The 24344-nt window shown below is 45.9% G+C and overlaps 1 protein-coding gene across 3 annotated transcripts in view; it reads right to left on the reverse strand.

The window, feature by feature from the left end:
• The window catches only part of LOC137570489 (galactose-3-O-sulfotransferase 2-like), a 48098-nt gene that overhangs the window by 4763 nt on the left and 18991 nt on the right, over positions 1–24344 (reverse strand). The window contains exons 2-3 of one of the 3 annotated variants that reach the window (XM_068279160.1): positions 14186–14278; positions 1596–1890 (exon numbers count right to left, since the gene is read on the reverse strand). In XM_068279160.1, the coding sequence (XP_068135261.1) occupies positions 1596–1890; positions 14186–14278 (388 nt within the window). Of the gene's footprint in view, positions 1–1595; positions 1891–10175; positions 10244–14185; positions 14279–24344 lie in introns of those variants that run through there. The other 2 variants (XM_068279162.1, XM_068279161.1) reach the window with 2 other exon arrangements.

The following is a 24344-nucleotide window of genomic DNA, read 5'->3' on the forward strand; positions in this document are numbered from 1 at the left end:
AAACACAATAGGGGAATGATAGCTGAGTGGGTTGTTCGCCCCCTCCTACACTGCGCCCTGAGGCTGGAGTCTCTCTCGCCTCTGCCTCGGCCCGGCCCTGTTATCAATAAAATTTCTTTTAAGCCACCAGAAAGCCAGACAACCCTCAGAATAATTTTGACAGTACGTTTTCACCTACCTTTTGGTACTTTTTCATTTGCAGACTGCTGAAAGGTTATTTTAAAGAAAAAATGAGATTATCTCCTTGGAGAAAACTTAAGAAAAAAATGAATTGAATAAGGGCCTGTATGTTTAACCACTTTCCTACTGTTGCCACGTGTCTCTACGTCCCTGTATACTTAACATCAGGCACAGGGGAGTAGATAAACATCTCTTTTTACTTACCGGCGCCGCTCACGATCATCGCATCTCTCCAATTCGCATTCGCCGCAATCCTGTCCCTCCGTGATTAGGGAATGAGAAACAGCTGTTCTCAACCCCAATCACTGTGCCTGTGATTAATCAGAGCCTCCAGCGGCTCTGATTTAAAGGGAACCAGAGAGGAATTGTCTGCATCACAGCAGCTCCCTCCATACCCATACGCATGCGGCTGCGCAGTAAGCAGCCTCACGCGTAGATATATGGAGGGAGCCCCGTGTGATGCGGACAATTGGCCGCGTCTGCTGGCCGACTGGCGGCCATGACGGGACCCGGTACCGGCGGATCCAGGCAGCAAAGGACGGCGGCGTGGGAGCGATCCGTGCGTATGGGGCTGGAGGAAGCCCCATGTATGTATAGAATCTTTTTCCTGGGGCCTCTGGTTCCCTTTAAAAATAACCTATGTAAACACTTGGTTCCGTCTTCCATTTATAGAACACGGTGGCCAAAAAGTGGAACTACACCCAAATAAAAGATAATACAATTTCCCATAGAAAGATTAAATACATTTTTATTATTTCTTAACTCCTTCCACCCCTACCCCTTAGTTACCAAAATAAAACACTTTTTAATAATACATTTAAAAAAAATTACATCATTGAAGAAAAAAAACGACATAAAAATTTACCTTAGGGACTTAATATGTATGTCATGAGGGTATATTACTGTCTCTTTTGTAAATAAAGGCTTGTTATTGTTATAGTATAAAAAACATTGAATGAAAAAAAATACACCTTTATTTCCAAATAAAATATTATCGCCAGAAATTCTACTAGGGACACAATTTAAATGTTGTAATAACCGGGACAAATGGGCAAATAAAATGTGTCTGATTTATCAACAATAACACATTTTATTTTTAAACTACAATGGCTGAAAGCTGAGAAATGGTGAAGTTTTTCAGTTTTTTTCCTTTTCTTCCCTACAAAATGCATATAAAATAAAATAATTCTTAGCAATTACTGCCCAAAAAAGCCAGTTTTTCCCACAAAAAAACAATATATAGATCATTTCAGTGTGATAAGTAGCAATAAGGTTATTGGCGAATGAATGGGAGGCACGTGATGTGAAAATTTCTCTGGTTTTGAAGGGGAAAAAACATGTAGGTAGGGAAGTGGTTAAAGATGTACCCATTATACATTGCATTATGTAAAAGGAGATATTTTTTCATGGATTACCTCTCCCATGTGGAATCTCATGTGGTGGCACATTATGTCAAAATTCCGTGTGGGATTCTGAATATAACCTTCCACAAAAGCTGCACTGAAGTATTGAGGGTAGAAGAACTGGGCTGAGTTATACACTGGAAAGGCAATGGTCAGATTGTGCGATTCCCCGAAGCGGAACAAGATGTTCATGATGGTGCTGCCGGCCGTCTTGTGAGTTTTCAGGAAGAAGATATGTGTGTGAGGCTGACATGGCTTCTTCTCTTTAATCTCATTATCAGAAAGCATCTTCTGGTAGAATGTGACACTGCCGGGCAAAAGAATAAATACAATGTCTTCAGGCTTGTTCTTTATGTAATTATAAAGACAGACAGGTCAAGAAAACCCTTCAAGCAGAAAGGTCAGGGTTAATGATGACACAGTTCCAAGTCATCCCACTCTGTGGGTAATCCCACTCTGTCAATTAACCTGTGGTCTCCACCACATATGTGATTGAGCGTAGGAAAAATCTCCAAACTGTGGAAATATTGCTGGCAGACATTATGTCAGATTGTTGTTGCAAGGATTGATCCTGCACCTTATCAAATATATCACACCTTATCAAAGTGAACACTCCTTATCAGAGTAGCATAGCGAGTGCCACGAGCCCGCAGGGGCTCAGGGCAGGACAAGTGCCATTGCCAATTAGCAGGCATAAGTTCTTAGCGCTCGCTATGCTACTCTGATAATGTGTGTTAACTTTGATTAGGTGTGATATCTTTGATAAGGTGTGATATCTTTGATAAGGAGCGATATTGAGTTATCACGGTTTAGTGAATCAAGCCCGTAAAGTGACGCAGTACACTCATCTTTGTTGGTGGGTGGGTGTATCAGCATGCAAATGTATATACCTACCAGTTTCCCCAGTAAGAGACTGGCATCCTCAAATAGGCAGGCCAAACAGAGGGTGCAGGCTGTAGCTCTCTTTCCCCTATGCCAGCACAGCCCATGTATTTAATGGTGTAAGTGATACTTATTGCTTTCTGGAAAAGGAAAGGGATTTATATGCATGCATGTGTTCACTATATTTAAAGGTTAACAACCAGAATCAATTCTAAAGATGGAACCACAATGTGGTGAACTGGTTTAAAATTCAGGTTCTAGAGCATGAAGTGTTTGTGTGCTGACTGGTGGAGGTAGAGTAGGAACCAATTCTAAGGATGGAACCACAATGTGGTGAATTGGCCAAGTACATAATATACTGCAGTCTGTGTTGGAAACTACCCTGAGTGGGCAAAAAATTAGGGACACCCCTTATTTGAAAGTAAACCAGTCCAACAGTGACATAGAGTGACGTAACAACGCAGAGTTCCTCCACTTCGGACTACATAGTTATCATGAAAGTCAAAATGGGTAAGATGAAAGATGAGGGATGATCGTCGGTGCAAGAAGAGCTGGTGCTAGGATCTCTGAAATGACTACGCTTTTAGCATTTTGCCACCCAACAGTATCTCGGATGTTCAGAGAGTGGCAGTTGAGAAAGAAAAACCTTCAAGTGATAAAGACTAAAAAGGCTGTTGAAAGAGAGATGTGAAAGGCAAGTCTAGATTTACTTCTTACTAAATAACCTAATCACGCACTGCCTGTATATATACTGTATACTTCCCCACCTCTTGCTTCCACCCCATTTCTTTAGATTGTAAGCTCGCAAGGGCAGGGCACTGGCGTATTCAGACGGGGGTTCCGGATGTATGGAATCCCCCCCCCCCCCTGAGGCTCCTGGACCTTTAAAAAAAATTCCCTGAAATCGCTGAAGCAGGCAAGCTGGTAAATATACAAAGGCTTGCCTCCTGCAGGGTCTGTGGGAAAAACTCACCTCTCTCACTATTGTAAAGACTGCATGTAGACAGCTACATAAGGTATTCCCTCTTCCCCTAGTGCTGGGTGTCTGTGTCCTCTTGTCATACAGGAAAGCTAAATAAAAGTGCAAACCTGGTGAGGCAAATTATTATAATTTAGTATTTATATAGCGCCGCCATCTTCCGCAGATGCATATATCCCTGCATCATATGGCTACCACTTGCTCTATGTGACACTATGTGGCATATTCCACTGAATCGTCCAAACTAAGTCTATCTCCCGTTCCTCTCTCGGGGAGTTGTTCCAGCACTGTACCCCGTTCAAATTTGCTGCTACCAGAAGCCCTCAGAAACACTCGTGTCCTTGAGTACTTCCAAAGATAGGCAGCTCCGTAATACTCCAGCGCACTTTTGTGCATGGGCAGTATGGAGCCACCTGTATTCGGAAGCACTCGGGGACATAAGTACTTCTGGACCTTTCAGGAATCCCCCCCTTAAAAATCCTGCGTTTGCCCCTGCAGGGCTCTCTTACCCTTTTGTGTCTTGGAATGTTATTAATTTATTACTTTGCACTCTGTTATGCATTTACACCTTTTAGAAATCATGTTAAATTTGCTATTGTAATCACCAGTTCTGTATTTTGTACCAGTACCCATATTTGATGTATATCATTGTCTGTATCATTGTGTATCCCTTGTTTGTTTTCTTACATTGTACAGCACCACGGAATATGTTGGCGCTTTATAAATAAATAAATAATAATAATAGCACGCATAGGCTGCAGCAACAGAAGGGCAACAACATGACAAATTACAGCTGAATTCAATGCAGGTGCACCACAAAGAATATCCCAAATCCCAATGCACAACAAGATGGACTGTAACGATTGTGGAACTTTCTCCGTGATCAGCGCACAATGCGTGCACTGACACGGCGGAAATCCTCCACAAGCGTATATTTGCAGGCACCCAGCAAAAGGTGCTACGCACCTGTAGAGGGAAATTCCTGTCGGCAGATGGCGCTGGGGAGTGCAGAGGAACCAATCCTCTGTACCTCCACAAGTGCCAGACAGGAATTGTACGAAGCGCAGAACGCAATCGCAAGTGAGGCGATTGCGAATGAGATTGAGCAAAGGGACAGGTTGTATGTGTGTGCGCCAATCCAGTCACCACCCCGCGACCGCGCACACACACAACAGCAGATATGAAATAGGAACGCGATCGCGAGAGGTGCGATCGCCAGACGTGACACAAGGCAGATCAGAATAGAATACGAGGGTAGCAAAGGCACAGCAAATAATACAATAAGGAGATACGGAAAATAACAAACGCTAGCTAACCGCAAACACCGCACTCATTCGCAACAGTGCACGCGGTTATGCGCGGTCTCCACGTGATAAGCACAATAGAGACAAGCACGCCTAACTAACCATCGACAGACAGACATGAAACAGAGGACGCGAGCGCTTGCTTAACGGTTACCTCACCGAGCCTCCAGCAAGCGTAGCAGACAAGACAGACACACGAAAACAGGGACAAGCGAGAGATAGGATCCACAGCACTAGCGAAAAGTGGCTAGCGCGATCCAGGTACAGAGTAGCAGAACAGAAGGATCCCCAGCGCTAGCGAAAAGTAGCTAGCGCGATCCCAGGAGACAGAACAGAAGAGATAGCTGGTAGCAACCGCTGCACCAGCTATACTCCAAGAACAGAGATCAGAACCATTTCCTGTCGACCACCTTTGGGGCAGGACAATGGCAACAGGCAAGACAAGACAGAACAGGCAATACAGATAATACAACCTGACTGGGCTAGAAGGGGAGCCTAAAGCAACCCCCAGGAATTAACTATACTAGATAGCAATGGCTGACACTCCAGCAGTGTCCATCAGGAACAGACCATGGAAAGGAAATGACCAGCAAAGCCTTCTAGGAAACATAAAGCTCTTATAGTGCCAGTCATCAAAGAAGGCAGGTAGGGGATTTGCATAACGAATGTATGCAAATTCCCCAGACCAGAAACTTGCAGTGGAAAGACAGGTCTCTGTTCCAGAGACCTGCAGCCCACAGACTAGAGGAATGGACAAACAGCTGTCTGCCTGTGCAGCCAGCTGAGCGGATCATCACAGTACCCCCCCCCCCCCCCCCCAAACAAGACCTCAGGAACATCATTTTTCAAGTTGTCTAAGAAGGATTCTGTACTATCCATGTTACAGGGCAAAACTGGAACTTTACTTTGAGAACAGGGCAGATGTCCCAGGGAAGGTTCCACCATAAACTGAGACTGAATTTCATCATCATGAGTGGAACGTACAGGAATATCCACTGGACCACACACTGACTCCCTAACTTTAATCTCGCTGCACCCCGAACTCTGCGTAGCAGTCAAACTAGCTTGCAACTCCAAAACTGCAGAAAGACAGGTAAAAATAGCAGCAATACCTAGACGAGCCTCTAGGGGCAGGGCAGGAGATATTGTACAAGGCAATATTGACTCATCCAGAGTACTGGGTGGAGAGTCAATACTTTCTTCAGAATCAGACTCGCAAATGTCAATGCAAGTGGACATCATGCCTTCATTCATGGTACAGGGCAGGTTCAGAGAAAGCTTCTCTGGACAAGGCAAAGAAGCTTCAGAATCAGAATCAGAATCAGAATATTTTATTTCGCCAAGCACGACTGGGCCGTGCCCGGAATTGGGTTTGGCAAGTACAGGGCAAGTGTGAGAAAGAACAGGACATACAATACAACTACATGTACGCATCAGCAATATAAAGATACAGTTATAGAAATTGGTCACATTTGGATACATTCACATAGCAATATGCTACCATGCGGTCAGATTTAGAGTCTAAGAGTTCAGGTAGTTTACGGCTGAGGGGAAGAAGCTGTTCTTGTGCCTTGTGGTCCTGGTGTAGATGGATCGGAATCTCCGGCCTAAGGGGAGTCTACTGAAGAAGCGAAAGCCTGGGTGGGACGGGTTGTTAGCTATTTTTTTAGCTCTGGAGCACAGTCTTGAGTTGAAGATTTGTTCAAGAGAGGGGAGTGGTTTCCCGATGATTCTCTCCGCTGATCTGATGACCCTCTGCAGTTTGTGTCTGTCGCTATCGGAGGAGCCAGCGTACCAGACCAGGATGGAGGAGCAGAGAACAGATTCAATTGTGGCTGTGTAGAAGCTCGTCAGAAGCTCATGGGCCATACCGAACTTCTTCAGTTGACGTAGGAAAAATAGTCTCTGCTGGGCCTTTTTCTGGGTGGAGGTTGTGTTGGCTTTCCAAGTCAGGTCCTTAGAGATTGTCGTGCCGAGGAGGCGTGTGCAGGGAACATTCTCAACTACCATGCCATCAATGCTGATCGGGGGTGGGGTGGTGGCTTGTTTCCTAAAGTCTACAATCATCTCAACCGTTTTTCCAGTGTTCAGGACCAGGCCGTTTTCTTTACACCAGTGGCAAATTCTGTCAACCTGAAGGCGATACTCCTGTTCATCATTCCCAGAGATGAGGCCAACAATGGTGGTATCATCCGCAAACTTGATGACTTTGACGGAGTTTGCAGTGGACCTGCAATTGTTTGTGTATAGGGAGAATAGGAACGGCGACAGCACGCAGCCTTTAGGGGCCCCTGTGTTGGTGGTCCTTGGTTGAGAGATGATAGTGCCCAGCTTGACGACCTGGGATCTGTCGCTTAGGAAGTCTGTGATCCAGAGGCGAAGGGTAGGGTGGACTCCGAGGGCAGCAAGATTCTCTCGAAGTATTTGGGGGCTGATGGTGTTAAACGCCGAGCTGAAGTCAAGTAGAAGGATCCTGGCGTATGAGTCAGGTCTATCCAGGTGTTCATTTACGAGCTCCAGGCAGATGTTTATGGCGTCGTCAGTAGACCTGTTTGCTCTATACGCAAACTGGAACGGGTCCAGCAGGGACTCAGTGGACAGCTTGAGGAGAGGCAAAACCAAGCTTTCAAAGGATTTCATGATGACAGATGTGAGAGCCACCGGCCTGAAATTGTTGAGGTCTGAGACACCATGTTTTTTGGGGACAGGGATGATTGTGGACCTCTTGAAGCAAGCAGGGACCCTGCCTTCCTGGATGGACTTGGTAAAGATGGATGAGAGAATAGGAGCAAGCTGCTGCGCGCAAGTTTTCAGACAGGCTGGTGAAACTCCGTCTGGGCCTGAGGCTTTCCTTGCATTTAACTTTGACAAGTGTTTCCTGACATCGTCCTTGTTCACCGCTAGAGGGGGTGGGCTTGGGGGAGGGGCAGCTAAGTCAGGGGAGAGGGCAGGAGGCTCAGGGGGCCTTGCTGGAACTGGCAGGTTCTCAAATCTGCAATAGAACTCGCTGAGGTTTTCGGCAAGCTCGGAGCTGGGGGTTGCGTGCTGGGGTGGGGGCTTGTAGTTCGTGGCAGCCTTAAGCCCCTTCCAGACAGTCCTTGTGTCCCTTGAGGAGAGGTTTTGTTCCAGTTTTACCGCATAGTTCTTTTTGGCGGCCCTCAGTTCCCTGTTTAGGGTGTTTTTTGCCCTCCTATACTCCTCACGGTTACCCGACTTGAACGCCAGTTCCTTGCATCTGCGCAATTGCCTAAGTTTATTGGAGAACCATGGTTTGTCGTTGGGGTAGTGTTTGCGGATTTTTGTAGGTTCACACTGGTCCTCACAGAAGCTGATGTACGAGGATACAATGTCTGCCCACTCATCTAGGTTCGGTGTTTCCAGAGCCATCCAGTCCGTACAGTCGAAGCAGGCTTGAAGTTGAAGTTTAGCCTCGTCCGACCATACTTTGCTGGATCTTAGGACTGGTTTTGCAGTTTCCAGGCGTCTCCTGTAGGTGGGTATCAGGTGAATGATGCAGTGGTCCGATGAGCCTAGTGCTGCCCACGGGGTTGCCTTGTATGCATCCTTCAGGACCGTATAGCAGTGGTCCAGAGTGTTGGCGTTCCTGGTGGGGCAGGTGACATGCTGGTGGTAGCGTGGCAGCTCTTGGCGTAGGTTGGCCTTGTTAAAGTCCCCCAAGATGATGAATAACGAGTCCGGGAGGGACGTCTCCCACTGTGTGATGGTGTCGGTGAGTTCGCGCAGGGCCGTTTTGACATCAGCGTCAGGGGGAATGTACACCCCAACAAGAACGAAGGAGGAAAATTCCCTGGGTGAGTAAACGGGTCGGCAGTTTACTAGAAGGAGCTCCAGGACTGGGGAGCATCTCTTGGCAAGAACAGAGGTGTTGGAGCTCCAGGCAGAGCTGATGTAGAAACAGATGCCTCCCCCTCTCCTTTTCCCAGAGAGCTTGCTGTCGCGGTCTGCCCGGATGATGTTGAAGCCAGGGAGATGGAGGGCGCTGTCCGGGATGCCGTCGTGTAGCCATGATTCCGTGAAGCAGAAGACTGGGGTGTTGCTGCCAAGTTCCCTCCTGTTGCTGAGGAGCCGCAGTTCGTCTAACTTATTTGTGAGAGAGCAGACGTTTGCCGGGAGGACCGCGGGGATGGCTGATCGCAGTCCTTTCCTTCTTAGTCTCACGCGGACGCCGGCTCGGCAGCCTCTCCGTCGCTGGCCGCCATGGGGCCCTGACCCTGGGGCAGTGATTATTCGGATATGGCTCCAGACGGAGTCAAACAGGAGCCTGTCCTCTGGGTGTAGGGCTGCGCAGGGTTCCCATTTAAGGAGCTGTGATCTGGTGTAGGTGAGGCGTGTGGGTTGAGAGGGCATGGGTGTGGGGCCACCAAGTGGGCGCCGAGGCAACTTGCAGTGATTGTTCAGCGGTGCCGTACGATACAGTCCATACTGCGACCCAGCTACAGTAACAGTGCAATCCAGCTTAATATTGTGTCAAACGCAGTGCGCTACGATAACAGTCCCTATGTGACATTGTAAACAGTGCAACACAGTCCATATTTCCTCAAGCCACGGTAGCAGTTTGCCTCAGTTCATCAGCCTCCTGCGGACCAGCGCAACGACCCTTTAATGAACCCCCGCTAGTACAGTTCAAATTGTAGCCCCTCCGCAGATCAAAACAAACAGATACACATGGTCATATAGCCTGCCTGCAGAGGTGAAAATGCAGTGGTGTGTGGCCGTAGCCCAGGAAGCAGTGTTAGGTAGGTAAGTGGTAAAGTGGTTAAGTAGGTTAAGTAGGTGGCCCTTCAGCGGTGCTAGGTAGGTTGGTGGAGGGCAGGGAAATATTCTGGCAGCTACCTCAGCAGCCAGCATTACACAGAAACAATCACAGTGATGCACCAGACCCAGCAGACTGGACTCTCACCTGGTGTATCCTGTGTGAAGTTGAAGGAGCAGTGGACTACCAGCCGTTTCTGTTCGGAGGCTGAGGGACTTCAGTATACTGCAGTGTGTGGAGGAGGATTGGCACGTGGGGGGGCCTGTTGAGGAGGCCTCAGCTGGCGTTGCAGAGGAGGGTCGGCACGTGGGGAGGCCTGGAGTGGAGGCCTCAGCTGGTGGTGTGGAGGAGGATCGGCACGTGGGGAGGCCTCAGCTGGCGGTGCAGAGGAAGGATCCACATGTGGGGGGGCCTGGAGTGGAGGCCGCAGCTGGCGATGCGGGGCAGAGGAAGATCGGGCCTGGAGTGGAGGCCGCAGCTGGCGATGCGGGGCAGAGGAAGATCGGGCCTGGAGTGGAGGCCGCAGCTGGCGATGCGGGGCAGAGGAAGATCGGCCTGGGGGAGGCCTGGAGTGGAAGCCTTCAGCTGGCGGTGCAGTACGGGAGTGGTGGCCTCAGCCCGCGATTCAGTGGGGAGGAGGGGGCCAGCCTCACCTGTGTCGAGGCGGAGGAGCCTGCATGCGGACGCCGCGCCGGAGATGCGGCGATGAGCGGTGTGTCTCGCTGGGGTTCTGTGAGGGCGGCTTGTGTCACTGCGAGGCAGGGGTCCGTCCTCACTGGCTGGACAGTGGAAGTGGTTTGCTGGTTTCGGCAGGACGGCGGCTGGACACCCGATGCAGCCTTGGAGAGCTTGCTGATGGAGGTGAGCTCAGCGTGGGTGGTCGCGGCCGCGTGCAGACCCAGTACCATACTTCGGCAGAGCTAGAGAACGAGGGTCCTGGAAAAATAGCTAGGAAGGCACCTGTGCCGAGGAGAGCTATGCTAGCAGCCAATTTACTAATAAACAGCTAGAAAACAACAAAAAAAGGAAATAAAAGGAAAAGTCACAGGAGCCCTGTGAGCCGAGGCAGCCTCTCGGCGCCATCTTGGAGGTGATACCTTCAGCATCAGATTCGCAAAACCGAAGCGCTGTCTCACTCTTAGATTCGGCTAACAATGTCGAATCCGAGGAGTCAGAACGCAAAATTTGCGGATACAAGATCGCTTTAGGTTGCGAAACTGACGCTTCCATATCGCAAACCTCCGCGATCTGCGGAGCAGACTGCAAGGCATCTAGGGCAGAAACACTGGAGCAACTGTCATCAGGCAACAGGCCTGCACAGGTGCGAACAGAATAAGACATAGATTCATTTGCAAAAGAAGTGGCGACAACAACAGGAGAAACTTTATTAGACACATCAATAACTTTCTTAAAGTTGCATAACTTAGGAATTTTCCCCATGGCAGGCTCACAAACGGACGATCTTAGAGAACCTGAGGGAAAAAATCTGTCTTCCTTAGACACAGGACCACACAGACCTTTTGCAGCCATACGTGCGGTGGCGACATCAGACCGCACTGGTTCAACTTCCACACAAGCAACTGCTCTGAACGACTTGCACTCAGACTTCAAACACTCAGTTGCTTTGGGAAAGGGAATGCATTCAAAGCTCACTTTCTTTAAATCCAGAGGATTGGAACAATCGTCCGCTAACAATGTGTTTTTAGCAGATTGAAGCGCATGTAGTTCATCCAAAATCATTCTCCACACGTCAAACAGCGGAGTCACAAAGTCAGAGATACATTCACCAGTCTTGATTAAAGTGCACGCAGACTCAATGCACGCATACAAAACTGCTTCGTTTTTAGAACGGTAATGATTGCAAAACGATCTCCAATCACATTCCAATTCATAGACCAGGAGCTCGATCTCCCATTTCTCAAACGGGGGCTCCCATGCACACTTAACAAAGGATGAACAATCATAGTGCGCACAGTCTACAGATGGAACTGGAGCAGGAACGGAACGGGAATCTTTTACCTCTTTATTGGGATCAATTAATTGGTGTGTGTGTAATTCATCCAAAATGATCTGCCACACATACATCACCAGATCCACAACACACTCGTCACATTCATCAGAATCAATCAAAAGGCACACAGAGCTAAGACAATCGTTCAGGACATCCGCGCTTTTTGCGATGTAAAAATCGCAAAAGGCTTTCCAATCCAAATCAAATTCCTCCACCAAGGCCCCGATTTCCCATGAGGCAAATGGCGGTTCGAACAACCCAGTATCTAAATAATCTCCATATGGGTGGGGATCAGGAACGAGTACAGATTTTTTAACTGCTTTAATATAGTGTGCGATCCTACCTATAGCAGGATCCACATAAGCTTTGGATTGGGGCAAAAAACCTGGAAACTGATCAGCAGATGCATTATAAACATCATTATCATACTGCATGGTTTTGCCCATTTCAGACTTGACAGAAATAACCTCTCTATCTGTGGTTGCCATGGGCAACGGATCTTTCCGCTGGGAAGCCTTCCTAGATCTTTTACGTTTAGACTTAGAGGCTTTGGATGGCTGCTTTATGGATGAAAGAGTAGATGGAACAGCTGATTGAGCTGCTGACAACAACTCATTAAGGGGGTATGGTAATTGAGGTAATCTCAGCCAATTGTGAATTAAAAAGGCCAAGAATTCCAGGGGTCTTTGACTCAGGGTGGTATGATCTAACACATCATAACCCCACATTGACATTTCGCCCCCCAACAGAATGTAGACCATTTGGGGGGCCCAGGTAGACACTGGGGTGCATTGGAATTCAGGGTTCGCTAACAGTTTCGTACACTCAGACAAAAATTCGTCTGCTGATTCAGGTTCAAGTTTTTTAAATCTCTTAAAGGTACAAGAGCCATATTCGACAAAATCGTACAAATCGGAAATTCCGTCTACACTGGGGTTTTGGGTTAGGCTGGTCATTCTGTAACGATTGTGGAACTTTCTCCGTGATCAGCGCACAATGCGTGCGCTGACACGGCGGAAATCCTCCACAAGCGTATATTTGCAGGCACCCAGCAAAAGGTGCTACGCACCTGTAGAGGGAAATTCCTGTCGGCAGATGGCGCTGGGGAGTGCAGAGGAACCAATCCTCTGTACCTCCACAAGTGCCAGACAGGAATTGTACGAAGCGCAGAACGCAATCGCAAGTGAGGCGATTGCGAATGAGATTGAGCAAAGGGACAGGTTGTATGTGTGTGCGCCAATCCAGTCGCCACCCCGCGATCGCGCACACACACAACAGCAGATATGAAATAGGAACGCGATCGCGAGAGGTGCGATCGCCAGACGTGACACAAGGCAGATCAGAATAGAATACGAGGGTAGCAAAGGCACAGCAAATAATACAATAAGGAGATACGGAAAATAACAAACGCTAGCTAACCGCAAACACCGCACTCATTCGCAACAGTGCACGCGGTTATGCGCGGTCTCCACGTGATAAGCACAATAGAGACAAGCACGCCTAACTAACCATCGACAGACAGACATGAAACAGAGGACGCGAGCGCTTGCTTAACGGTTACCTCACCGAGCCTCCAGCAAGCGTAGCAGACAAGACAGACACACGGAAACAGGGACAAGCGAGAGATAGGATCCACAGCACTAGCGAAAAGTGGCTAGCGCGATCCAGGTACAGAGTAGCAGAACAGAAGGATCCCCAGCGCTAGCGAAAAGTAGCTAGCGCGATCCCAGAAGACAGAACAGAAGGATCCCCAGCGCTAGCGAAAAGTAGCTAGCGCGATCCCAGGAGACAGAACAGAAGAGATAGCTGGTAGCAACCGCTGCACCAGCTATACTCCAAGAACAGAGATCAGAACCATTTCCTGTCGACCACCTTTGGGGCAGGACAATGGCAACAGGCAAGACAAGACAGAACAGGCAATACAGATAATACAACCTGACTGGGCTAGAAGGGGAGCCTAAAGCAACCCCCAGGAATTAACTATACTAGATAGCAATGGCTGACACTCCAGCAGTGTCCATCAGGAACAGACCATGGAAAGGAAATGACCAGCAAAGCCTTCTGGGAAACATAAAGCTCTTATAGTGCCAGTCATCAAAGAAGGCAGGTAGGGGATTTGCATAACGAATGTATGCAAATTCCCCAGACCAGAAACTTGCAGTGGAAAGACAGGTCTCTGTTCCAGAGACCTGCAGCCCACAGACTAGAGGAATGGACAAACAGCTGTCTGCCTGTGCAGCCAGCTGAGCGGATCATCACATGGACTTTGCAAAGGATGGGCTTTAGCCTCAGGAGACCATCAAGAGTGCCTTTGGTATCACAGAACAATAGCAAAAGACCCAACTTAGAGCTGCCATTTTGTTAGCATGAGCCAGCGTGCCTCAGTAATGGTATCAGCATCTTGTTGAGTCCAAGCCAAGAAGAATATGAAGAAGAATGTGATCAGAGCTAAAGGTGGACTGACTCGTTATTAGAGGGTGTCTAATTTTTTGGCCACTCTGTGTAAGAACCTCGGTTGCTTTTATTATTTTCAGTGTTCTACCTTGTTGTAAGCATGCATTTTAAGTGCAGAGGGCTGTCATCAATGGCAGCCTACATATTTCTACCATTGCAGCAATACTTTAATCTTGTAAAATGACTTTTTCTACTCACCTCAAAGATTTGTTCATGTTTTGTAGTAAGGGCAGAAGAGACATAATTCCAGTGAAGACAAGAATGACATACAGTACCCTCAAGTATCGGATCCTACAGATGCAACCAAAGAAATAGCTGTAGGCTTCTTTTTTTTTAACATAGAAAAAAAGTGCCATAGTCGGCAGTAAACATGCATCAATCATTCACTAGTCTTCAGAAAAATATATAATTTTTACAGTAGGCTATTATCTTCAATTTACACAGCAATACCGCATGCGCTAAAGATGAAAATAACTGATTTTTACAGAGCATTTTGTCAAATGTTAATTCACTAATGGTATTTCCACATGGAAATCTAAAATTACCAACTAGTGAGGTAAATTACTGACTTTTAAGGTAAATACCTCATAAATGTCAGTACACAAAGAATATCGCATGCGATAAAACAAGTGAGATGTTCGGTGTTTTACCTTCAGATGGAGCTGTCGGTAGGACATGCTATCTGTATCACCTCTGGCTTCCTTTTCCCATGCACTGCAATAATCCTTCAAATAACAAATTATATATCTTATGATTCTTTAAAATACTGATTTAAAGCTGAGTATTAGATAAGTCACACGTCCTTAAAGGTATGACTTTTTGCAGGTGACCTGGCCCTTACTCTTACTAAGCCATTATTATCCATCTCCTCCTTACTTCGTCTGCTATCTAAATTTAAGCAAATCTCTGGCTTGTGCTTGTACTTTAATATATATATAATTATATAAATATTATAAGGTAAATGGAATGGTGAGCTTGGTTTTCAGATTCCGGAGGCCAGGTGGGGGCATTGCTTCGAGATCCTTATGAAAGGCAGCTATTACTGCTTTACACAAACCTCAGAATTCTCCATCGTGCATATTTTAACACCATTTAAGGTCTCTAAAATGTACACCTATAGCTCAGACCAGTGTTTTAGAGGATGTGGGGCTAGAGGATCTTTTTACCACATGTAATGGGACTGCCCAGTTGTCTAACCATTCTGGGTTCAGGTCAATAACTGGATTTCTTCCATTCTCAATAAGTCTCTCCTTTGGACCTAGGAGATAAGCCCAGCTCCATGAGACACACTATGCATCACTTAGTCCATCACATAGCCAACTCTGCCCGCTCCTACCTGGCCTGCAAATGTAAGGATCCTAAACTTGAGCTTGCCGTAGTGGCTGCATGTATACACTTTGTAATGGTACAGTATATGAACGTACACTGGCTGTACTGGAAGATCACATGCATCAGTTTATTAAAACATGGACTCCATGCAGAGGCAAAACTACAGAGAAGCAGCCCTATCAATTGCAGGGGGGTCCCAAGCTGTGAGGGGGCCACAACTACTGACCTTCCCCAACCTTCCCTTACTCCGATAAAGGGGTCCATCAGGTGTTTTTGTGGCTACACTTGTTATTGATGTGAAGATTCTCATAATTCAGGTTGGAGTGAGCTCTGAGATGTCTCCCAGTGCATCACTGCTGAATATATGCAAATTAACCATTGTCACCCTTAGAAGCTAAACACACCTCCAAATCCACTGGAATGCAATGGTGTGTCAGCTTGTTAATTGTACAGAGCCATAATAACCCAACATGCATATAGACTGTTTTAGATTGATTGATCCTCATCAGTGCATTGCATGGATTAATATGGCTCTATGGAGTAGGCCTTGAAACACCCAGAGGTACAGAGTAACCAGTAAGCTCATGGTGAACCAGAACTCATTGGAGTGTGTAAGGGGCTACAATGGTCCAAAAAGCCCCCTTACTAAAATGCTATGGAAAACAATGATTGATTTGCATATTTCAGATGATGATGCACTGGGAGACATCTCGGAGCTCACTCCAACCTGACTTATTGCAAATACTTTCTGTTTTAAAGAAAACCTGTAACTACAAAAAGTTCCCCTGGGGGGTACTCACCTCGGTAGAGGGAAGCCTCCGAATCCGATCGAGGCTTCCCCGTCTTCCTGTGTCCCACACTGATCTCGCTGTGCCCCTCCGAACAGCGGGCATGTAAATATTTACCTCCCCGGGTCCAGCGCAGGCGCAGTATCCGCTCTCCGCTCAGAGATAGGCGGAAATACCCGATCACTGTCATCCCGCTCTACTGCGCAGGCACAAGTCTCCTGCGCCTGCGTAGTAGAGTGGACCCGGCAGAGATCGGGTATTTCCGCCTATCTCTGTACGTTTTGCCACAACAGCGCCCCCGCTGGAGCCAGGAAAAGTAAATAAATCAGCTCTTATCAGCGCTTGTCTGGCTTGTCGAGGGAGGATTGCCGGACACTTTGTGGGAGCCAACGCTTGACTGCCTGCAGCTACAGTGGAGGGGGAAGCCCCATTGGGACCCTGAGGCTTCCCCCTACCGATGTGAGTACCCCCAAGGGGAACTTTTTTTGGTTACAGAGTCTCTTTAAGAAAGCAAACTTTTGTTTTCCATAGCATTTTAGTGGGGGGCTTTTTGGACCATTGTAGCCCCTTACACACTCCTAGGAGTTCTGGTTCACCATGAGCTTGCTGGTTAGTCTGTACCTCTAATATTATGATGTCCACATTTGTTTTATGACCCTTGCAATATGGGCCCTCAGGCTGGGAGGATCACCAAGGATAGACAAGGGAAAAGGTGGGAACATTGGGGGGGCCCCATGATTTGCAGTTATGCCCATGACTCCAAGGCTTGACTATGATGATAATGTTGGTTTTTCGTTTTTTGTTTTTACTTTCCATCAGTTTTTCTGATTTTGTCCCTAAGCTGTATGGCTCAATACAGTGGGATGCGAAAGTTTGGGCAACCTTGTTAATTGTCATGATTATCCTGTATAAATTTTTGCGATAAAAAATGTCAGTTAAATATATCATATATAGGAGACACACACAGTGATATTTGAGAAGTGAAATTAAGTTTATTGGTTTTACAGAAAGTGTGTAATAATAATTGTTTAAACAAAATTAGGCAGGTGCATAAATTTGGGCACTGTTGTCTTTTTATTGATTCCAAAACCTTTAGGCCCTGTTCACATTGCACGCGTTTCCAGCCGCGTTTCAGGAATGCGTGCAGGAGGCCAACACGCACATCAGACAGTGCATAGAGTGCACTGTCTGATGTTCACACTGCATGCGTTCTGGACCAGTGCGGTCCGGGAACGCATGCTGCACGCATTTTGTCCAGAAACGCGCGGCTGACCCATTCACTTCAGTGAATGGGTTCAGCCACGCAATGCATACAAACGCGGATGCCATGCGTTCATATGCGTTGTGTTCCGAACGCACAGCCTACCACAATTGTAATGTGAACAGGGCCTTAGAACTAAATTTGGAACTCAAATTGGCTTGGTAAGCTCAGTGACCCCTGACCTGCATACACAGGTGAATCCAATTATGAGAAAGAGTATCTAAGGGGGTCAATTGTAAGTTTCCCTCCTCTTTAATTTTCTCTGAAGAGTAGCAACATGGGGGTCTCAAAACAATGCTCAAATGACCCGAAGACAAAGATTGTTCACCATCTTGGTTTAGGGGAAGGATACAGAAAGCTGTCTCAGAGATGTCAGCTGTCTGTTTCCACAGTTAGGAACATAATGAGGAAATGGAAGACCACAGGCTCAGTTCAAGTGAAGACTCGAAGTGGCAGAACAAGAAAGATCTCGGATAAACAGAAGCGACAAATGGTAAGAACAGTCAGAGTCAACCGACAGACCTGCGCCAAAGACCTACAACATCATCTTGCTGCAGATGGAGTCACTGTGCATCGTTCAACCATTTGGAACACTTTACACAAGGAGATGCTGTATGCGAGAGTGATGCAGAGGAAGCCTTTTCTCTGCCCACAGCACAAACAGAGCCGCTTGAGGTATGCTAAAGCACATTTGGACAAGCCAGCTTCATTTAGGAATAAGGTGCTGTGGACTGATGAAACTAAAATTGAGTTATTTGGGCATAACAAGGGGCAGTATGCATGGAGGAAAAACAACACAGCATTCCAAGAAAAACACCTGCTACCTACAGTAAAATATGGTGGTGGTTCCATCATGCTGTGGGGCTGTGTGGCCAGTGCAGGGACTGGGAACCTTGTCAAAGTTGAGGGATGCATGGATTCCACTCAGTATCAGCAGATTCTGGAGACCAATGTTCAGGCATCAGTGACAAAGCTGAAGCTGTGTCGGGGCTGGATCTTTCAACAAGACAACAACCCTAAAAACTGCTCAAAATCCACCAAGGCATTCATGCAGAGGAACAAATACAACGTTCTGGCATGGCCATCTCAGTCCCCAGACCTGAATATAATTGAAAATTTGTGGTGTGAGTTAAAGAGAGCTGTCCATGCTTGGAAGCCATCAAACCTGAATGAACTAGGGATGCTCTGTAAAGAGAAATGGTCCAAAATACCTTCAACCAGAATCCAGACTCTCATTGGAACCTACAGGAAGCGTTTAGAGGCTGTAATTTCTGCAAAAGGAGGATTTACTAAATATTGATTTCATTTCTTTTTTGTGGTGCCCAAATTTATGCACCTGCCTAATTTTGTTTAAACAATTATTACACACTTTCTGTAAATCCAATAAACTTCATTTCACTTCTCAAATATTGCTGTGTGTGTCTCCTATATGATATATTTAACTGACATTTTTGTATCGTAACAACCAATGATTTATACAGCATAATTATGAAAATTAACAAGGTTGGCCAAACTTTCTCATCCCACTGTATCATATGTATAATGCATCTACAGTACTATGACCCTATTCTTGATGTGATGTTTGTCCCGTGGTGGTTGTCTTTTTTTGGTTTCTTTGATTAATGTGTCATAGTCCTTTACTAGGGATGACTCCAATATACAATTTTATGCAAATATACGCAGCTTGAAAACAAATCTATCCATTTAAACGTGGGTTTAAATTGATTGGTCAATTGTCAAACTGCATATATTTGCATACATACTTGCATACATTTGCATCAACTCTGAAAATGTGCAAATCATTGATCACCCCTATTCTTTACCATGACTTGAGCCTCCTGCATGTGGATAATTTTTTGCATTGTTCTTGCTACTCAGATTATAATCCAGCCTTTCTCAACCATTTTACCCTGGAGGAACCCTGCAAATAACTTTTTAGATCTCAAGGAACCCCTGCAAGTAATTTTGCAGGTGACATGGTCTTTAAAAACTAGTGGCCCATATGCAATTCACTTTTTCTCCTGAGTTTTCTCTTTGGTGATATTTTCACAACTTGAAATAAAATGCCTTTTAATCCGCCAACAAGCAAACAAATGCTGAAAATAATTTTACAGTAATTTTTCAACCAGTTTGTGGTACTTTTTCAATTACATAGTGCTAAAACATTATTTTAAATTGAAGATGAGAAAATGTCTCCTAGGAGAAAACTCAGGAGAAAAAGTGAATTGCGTATGGGCCAGTGTGGCTGTTTATGCCCTATTGCAGCGCCCTTCATTATAATGTCTCTTTATTCTAGTGCTTTTTATAAATGTGTTCATTCTTAAAGGGGAACTGAAGAGAGAGGTATATGGAGGATGTCCTGTGTATTTCCTTTTAATCAATACCAGTTGCCTGGCAGCCCTGCTGGTCTATTTCTCTGCAGTAGTATCTGATTAAAACCAGAAACAAGCATGCAGCTAGTCTTGTCAGATCAGACTTATAAGTCTGAACCACTGAAACACCTGATCTGCTGTATGCTTGTTCAGGGGCTATGGCTAATAGTATTAGAGGCAGAGGATCAGCAGGGCTGCCAGGCAACTGGTATTGTCTAAAAGGAAATAAACATGACAGCCTCCATATACCTCTCTCTTCAGTTCCCCTTTAAGGTGCGTACACACATGCGACTATAGTCGTTTGAAACGATCGTTCTCTGATCGTTTCAAACGACGATCGTTTTAAAAAAAGCAGGCAACGACCATTAAGTCTAACGACGGACGAGCTAGATCGTTAAAAACGAATGATCTAGCTTGGCGGATTTTTCCCAACGACGATCGTTTGCAAAAGTAGTACATCGTTGGAAAACGGTCGTTCGTACTAGGCTTGACATGCGTATTTCGCTATTTCTCCATGGAACTTTTCATTTTTATGCGCAAGCGCAATAGTTGCTTTACGTGATGTAATGTACGTTCTAACGATCAGACCGCTACACACCTTTAAAAACTAACTTTACTTAGGTCATTCTTTCGTCAATTAAAAGTTCGTTCGTCGTTCACAATGAACGATCATTGTCGCATGTGTGTATGTAGCTTTATTCTGACCTCCAATTTAGTGCATCTTTTAACAGTACCCCTTATTATAGTGTGCTTTTTCTCTCATACTTCCCCAACATCCACAATGGGAAAAATGCCATGGAACCCCTGCAGTGCAGAGTACACAAGGAACCCTGGTTGAGAAAGCCTGTTATAATACATACAAAAAATTATTTGAAACTAAACTAAAATACTGAATTAAATACCATGATTCCTTAAAAAAAAAAATACCCTATGAGGTAAAACTTTTTGGGAATTGTTATGCAGTTTTTTCATTTACCAAACTATTAACGCATGTGTGAAAATCTTAGTGAGCAATAAAAATATATATTTTTTTGCTGCATGAGGTAAATTATCTCACATTAAAGTTTTACTTAACAGCTCTAGTGAATTTAGCCCCAAATCTGAAAAATTAACCCATGTAAAACTGTATAAATCAAACATTTCTTTACTTTCCTTTAAGTGTATTTGTGTCATAACCAAACATTCAAAATTATTAGACATTCAGGGCTTGCATGCATGTAGTCTAAAAGTGAACCTTAACCCTTGAGGTGAAACAAAGTTTCACTTACCTGGGGCTTTCCCAAATCCCCCTGCAGCCGTCCTGTGCCCTCGCAGCTCCTCGAGTATCCTTTGGTTCCCCGCCGCAGCTTAGTTTCGTTTTCGGCCGATTGACATTCGGCCCCCGGCAACATGACCTGTTCTTCGCCTTCCCCGTCGTTAAGGGAGTCATGTGCAGGCGCATGCGTACTACGCCTGCGCATGACGCGCTTGATGGCGGGAAGGCAAAGAAGAGGACGCATTGCTGGGTGCTGACTGTCAGTCGGCCGAAAACAAAACTAAGCCGTGGCAGGGGACTGGAGGACACTCAAGAAGCTGCGAGGGCACAGGACGGCTACAGGGGACATGGGAAATCCCCAGGCAAGTAAAACGTTTTTTTTTTCAAGGTTAAGGTTCACTTTAAGCCTCATACTCACGACAGATGAACCTTAGCCAAATTAATGACCGCATACATCATTCCCTGATGCCTCGGTCATCAATCAGCCTAGCATCTCGGAGACGCACTACATCGCAAATGGAAATGGGCCCTAATGGCATGTCCTCTACTGGTGTAGGTGATTCTGTCTGTGAGATCACCAAAATTCTGGGGCACAGGGTGGGGGCGCACAGAGCATTATTGTATTACTAGTGTAAAGGCCCGCCCGTTAAAAAATGGGTGCTAGGCCTCCCCCCCTCCCCCCCAATGTGCACATGGGCACGCGGGCACGCTCCCATGTGCACATGCCTACCCCCTGCGCCAGTCCTCCTGTGCTGGCCAAAGTCCACCCGTGTGCGCCAGGCAAGACGTACGGACCCAGGGACGCAGGACAGGGCAATTATTATATCGGATTAACATTTATGTACTACAATCTATTCTCAGTTATTATCTTTGATGCATCACTGCCAAATATGCAAATCATCTCTAAGCCAGGTACACATCAAGAACCAGTGTATAGAGTGCCTCAAGCTTACACATTTTACTGAGCCCCACCAATCATATAAAATGTATAAGCCTTAGGCTCACTAAAGTCACTATACACAAGCGGTTCTGAGTGTGTACCTGGCTTTTATTGGCATTGTGAGATGATTTGCATATTTGGCAGTGATGCATCATGGGATATTCTACTTGCTCACTTAAAGCTGAATTATTGCAAATACTTTATGTTTTAAGCAGCCAAAATCATATTTAGCATCGTTTTTTTTAAAAGAAAAATTTAAAAGGGCTCTTTGGTCGCTTTAAGCCCCTTATACTCTACTAGTGGTTCTGGGTCACCATGAGCTATCCTGTAATCCTGTTTCCTTGACAAAGGGACACATTATTATCCCACAATGTTGGATTCATAAGGGTTTATGTACAGTAAATAATGCATAACTGAAAGTTCAGATAGTGCCAACATACTTTCTGCTGTGTGATCCCTGCCTAAGGGTAACAGGGTGTTTATGTTTTTACTTGGACCATAGGTTTAATAACATTTTCCTTAAAGGAATCATCAAACAATCTCTGCTACCCCCCGATTTACTTACTCAGGGCTTCCTCCAGCCCCTTGCAGCTGACATGTCCCATGCTGCAGTTCTGCTCCCAGTCCCCGGCCCTAGCTGCCTGGCTACGGCTACAAATCCTGTGTTTCTAATATTTAGAAAGACCCTGAAAAAGCATGCAGATCCGATGCTCTGACTCACATCTGACTGGATTAGCCACATACTAGTTTCAGCGTTGTGACTCAAGCTCTTTGACTGTGAGAGGTGATCAGAAACGTATATACAGTGGCCCAAATAGACTCGTTTAAATTTCTTGGGTCCATCATTTCCAACAACCTAAAATGGGACAACAATACTGTCGCCATCATCAAGAAGGCACAACAGAGGATGCTCCACCTATGGCAGCTGAAAAAGTTTGGCCTACCACAAAAATGAAAGGTGCAGTTATATAGTGCGATCATTGAATCCATCATGACATTATCTATGACTGTCTGGTTCAGCTCATGCTCCGTATGAGAGAAAAGGGGAGACCTCAGCGCATCACCCGATCAGCAGAAAGAATAATTGGCTGTAGCTTACCTTCCCTGCAGAGAGAGAGAGAGAGAGTGACCAAGATTGCCTCTGACCCCTCTTATGGTGGCCATACACGGTACAATAAAAACGTTCGATTTTCCCGTTTATTCGATCTAAATGATCGAATTGAATGAAAGTTGAAAATATTTTTTTTTTTTCGATCAAGAAATTCGAACGATTATCCCGTTTTTCCAGGAAAAATGATCGGACATGCTGGAAAAATCTTTATATTCGATCTAACGGAATAATCGAACTAAGTTATCTAATTGAAAAATGGTACCATGTATGGCCACCTTTACCCTGCTCACTCCATCTTCCAACTTATGCTTTCAGGAGTAAGATACCAGTCAGTTGCAACAACAATTTCCAGGCAAATTAAGGGCTGGTTCAGACGGACGTTTGGAGGCGTTGCGTTTGCTGGCGTCGCGTTCAGCAGCGTTCGTGTGCGTTTGGATGCGGTCGCGTTTTTTCTTCCCCTAGGGGGACATTAGCCGTCGCGGTTAACCTCCCCTGGAAGCTACATGTAGCTTCCAGGAGCTCCTTGAACGCCAGGGAAAATCGGGACCCAAACGCCGCGTTTGTGTAAACGCGCTTGAAAGCTTGGTACAAACGCTCCCATTCACTTGAATGGGAGCGTTTAACACCAAGCCCTGAACGCTGGCTGTAAACGCTCTGCAAGCGTCCGTCTGAACCAGCCCTAAGCATGGTAGCCATGCTTAATGCAGAACCACGCTAGAGCTCTGGTACTGGAAAGCATTACAGGATAGAACTAAAAATGAACACTTTTTACCCTGTTTGCTACCACTTTAACTTATATATTGTCCCTGACTTGCAATTACCTACACTGTGCATCCTTGTATTGTTTTTGTCTGTGTCTGTTTAGCAATTTCCAAGTCAAATTCCTAGTAAGTGAAAACTTATCTGGCCAAATAAAATTGATTCTGATTCTGACTCAGACACTACTGCAGCCAGATGAACAGCACAGCCAGGCAACTAGGCATCTATTTGAAAAGGGCGCCTGGAAAAAAGGGCACCTGGTGTAGCCCATATATGCCAAATTCGGCTACAAAAAGGGCACCTGGTGTAGCCCATATACCGACTTCGGCTACAAAGGGCGCCTGGTGTAGCCCATTTACCAACTTCGGCTACAAAGGGCGCCTGGTGTAGCCCATATACCAAGTTCGGCTACAAATGGCGCCTGGTGCAGCCCATACAGTATATGTCAAATTAGGCTACAAAGGGCGCCTGGTGTAGCCCAAATATTCCAAATTCGGCTACAAAGGGCGTCTGGTGTAGCCCATATATTTCAAATTCGGCTA

This window comes from Hyperolius riggenbachi, chromosome 4, assembly GCF_040937935.1.
Source record: "Hyperolius riggenbachi isolate aHypRig1 chromosome 4, aHypRig1.pri, whole genome shotgun sequence".
Taxonomy (NCBI): Eukaryota; Metazoa; Chordata; class Amphibia; order Anura; family Hyperoliidae; genus Hyperolius; species Hyperolius riggenbachi.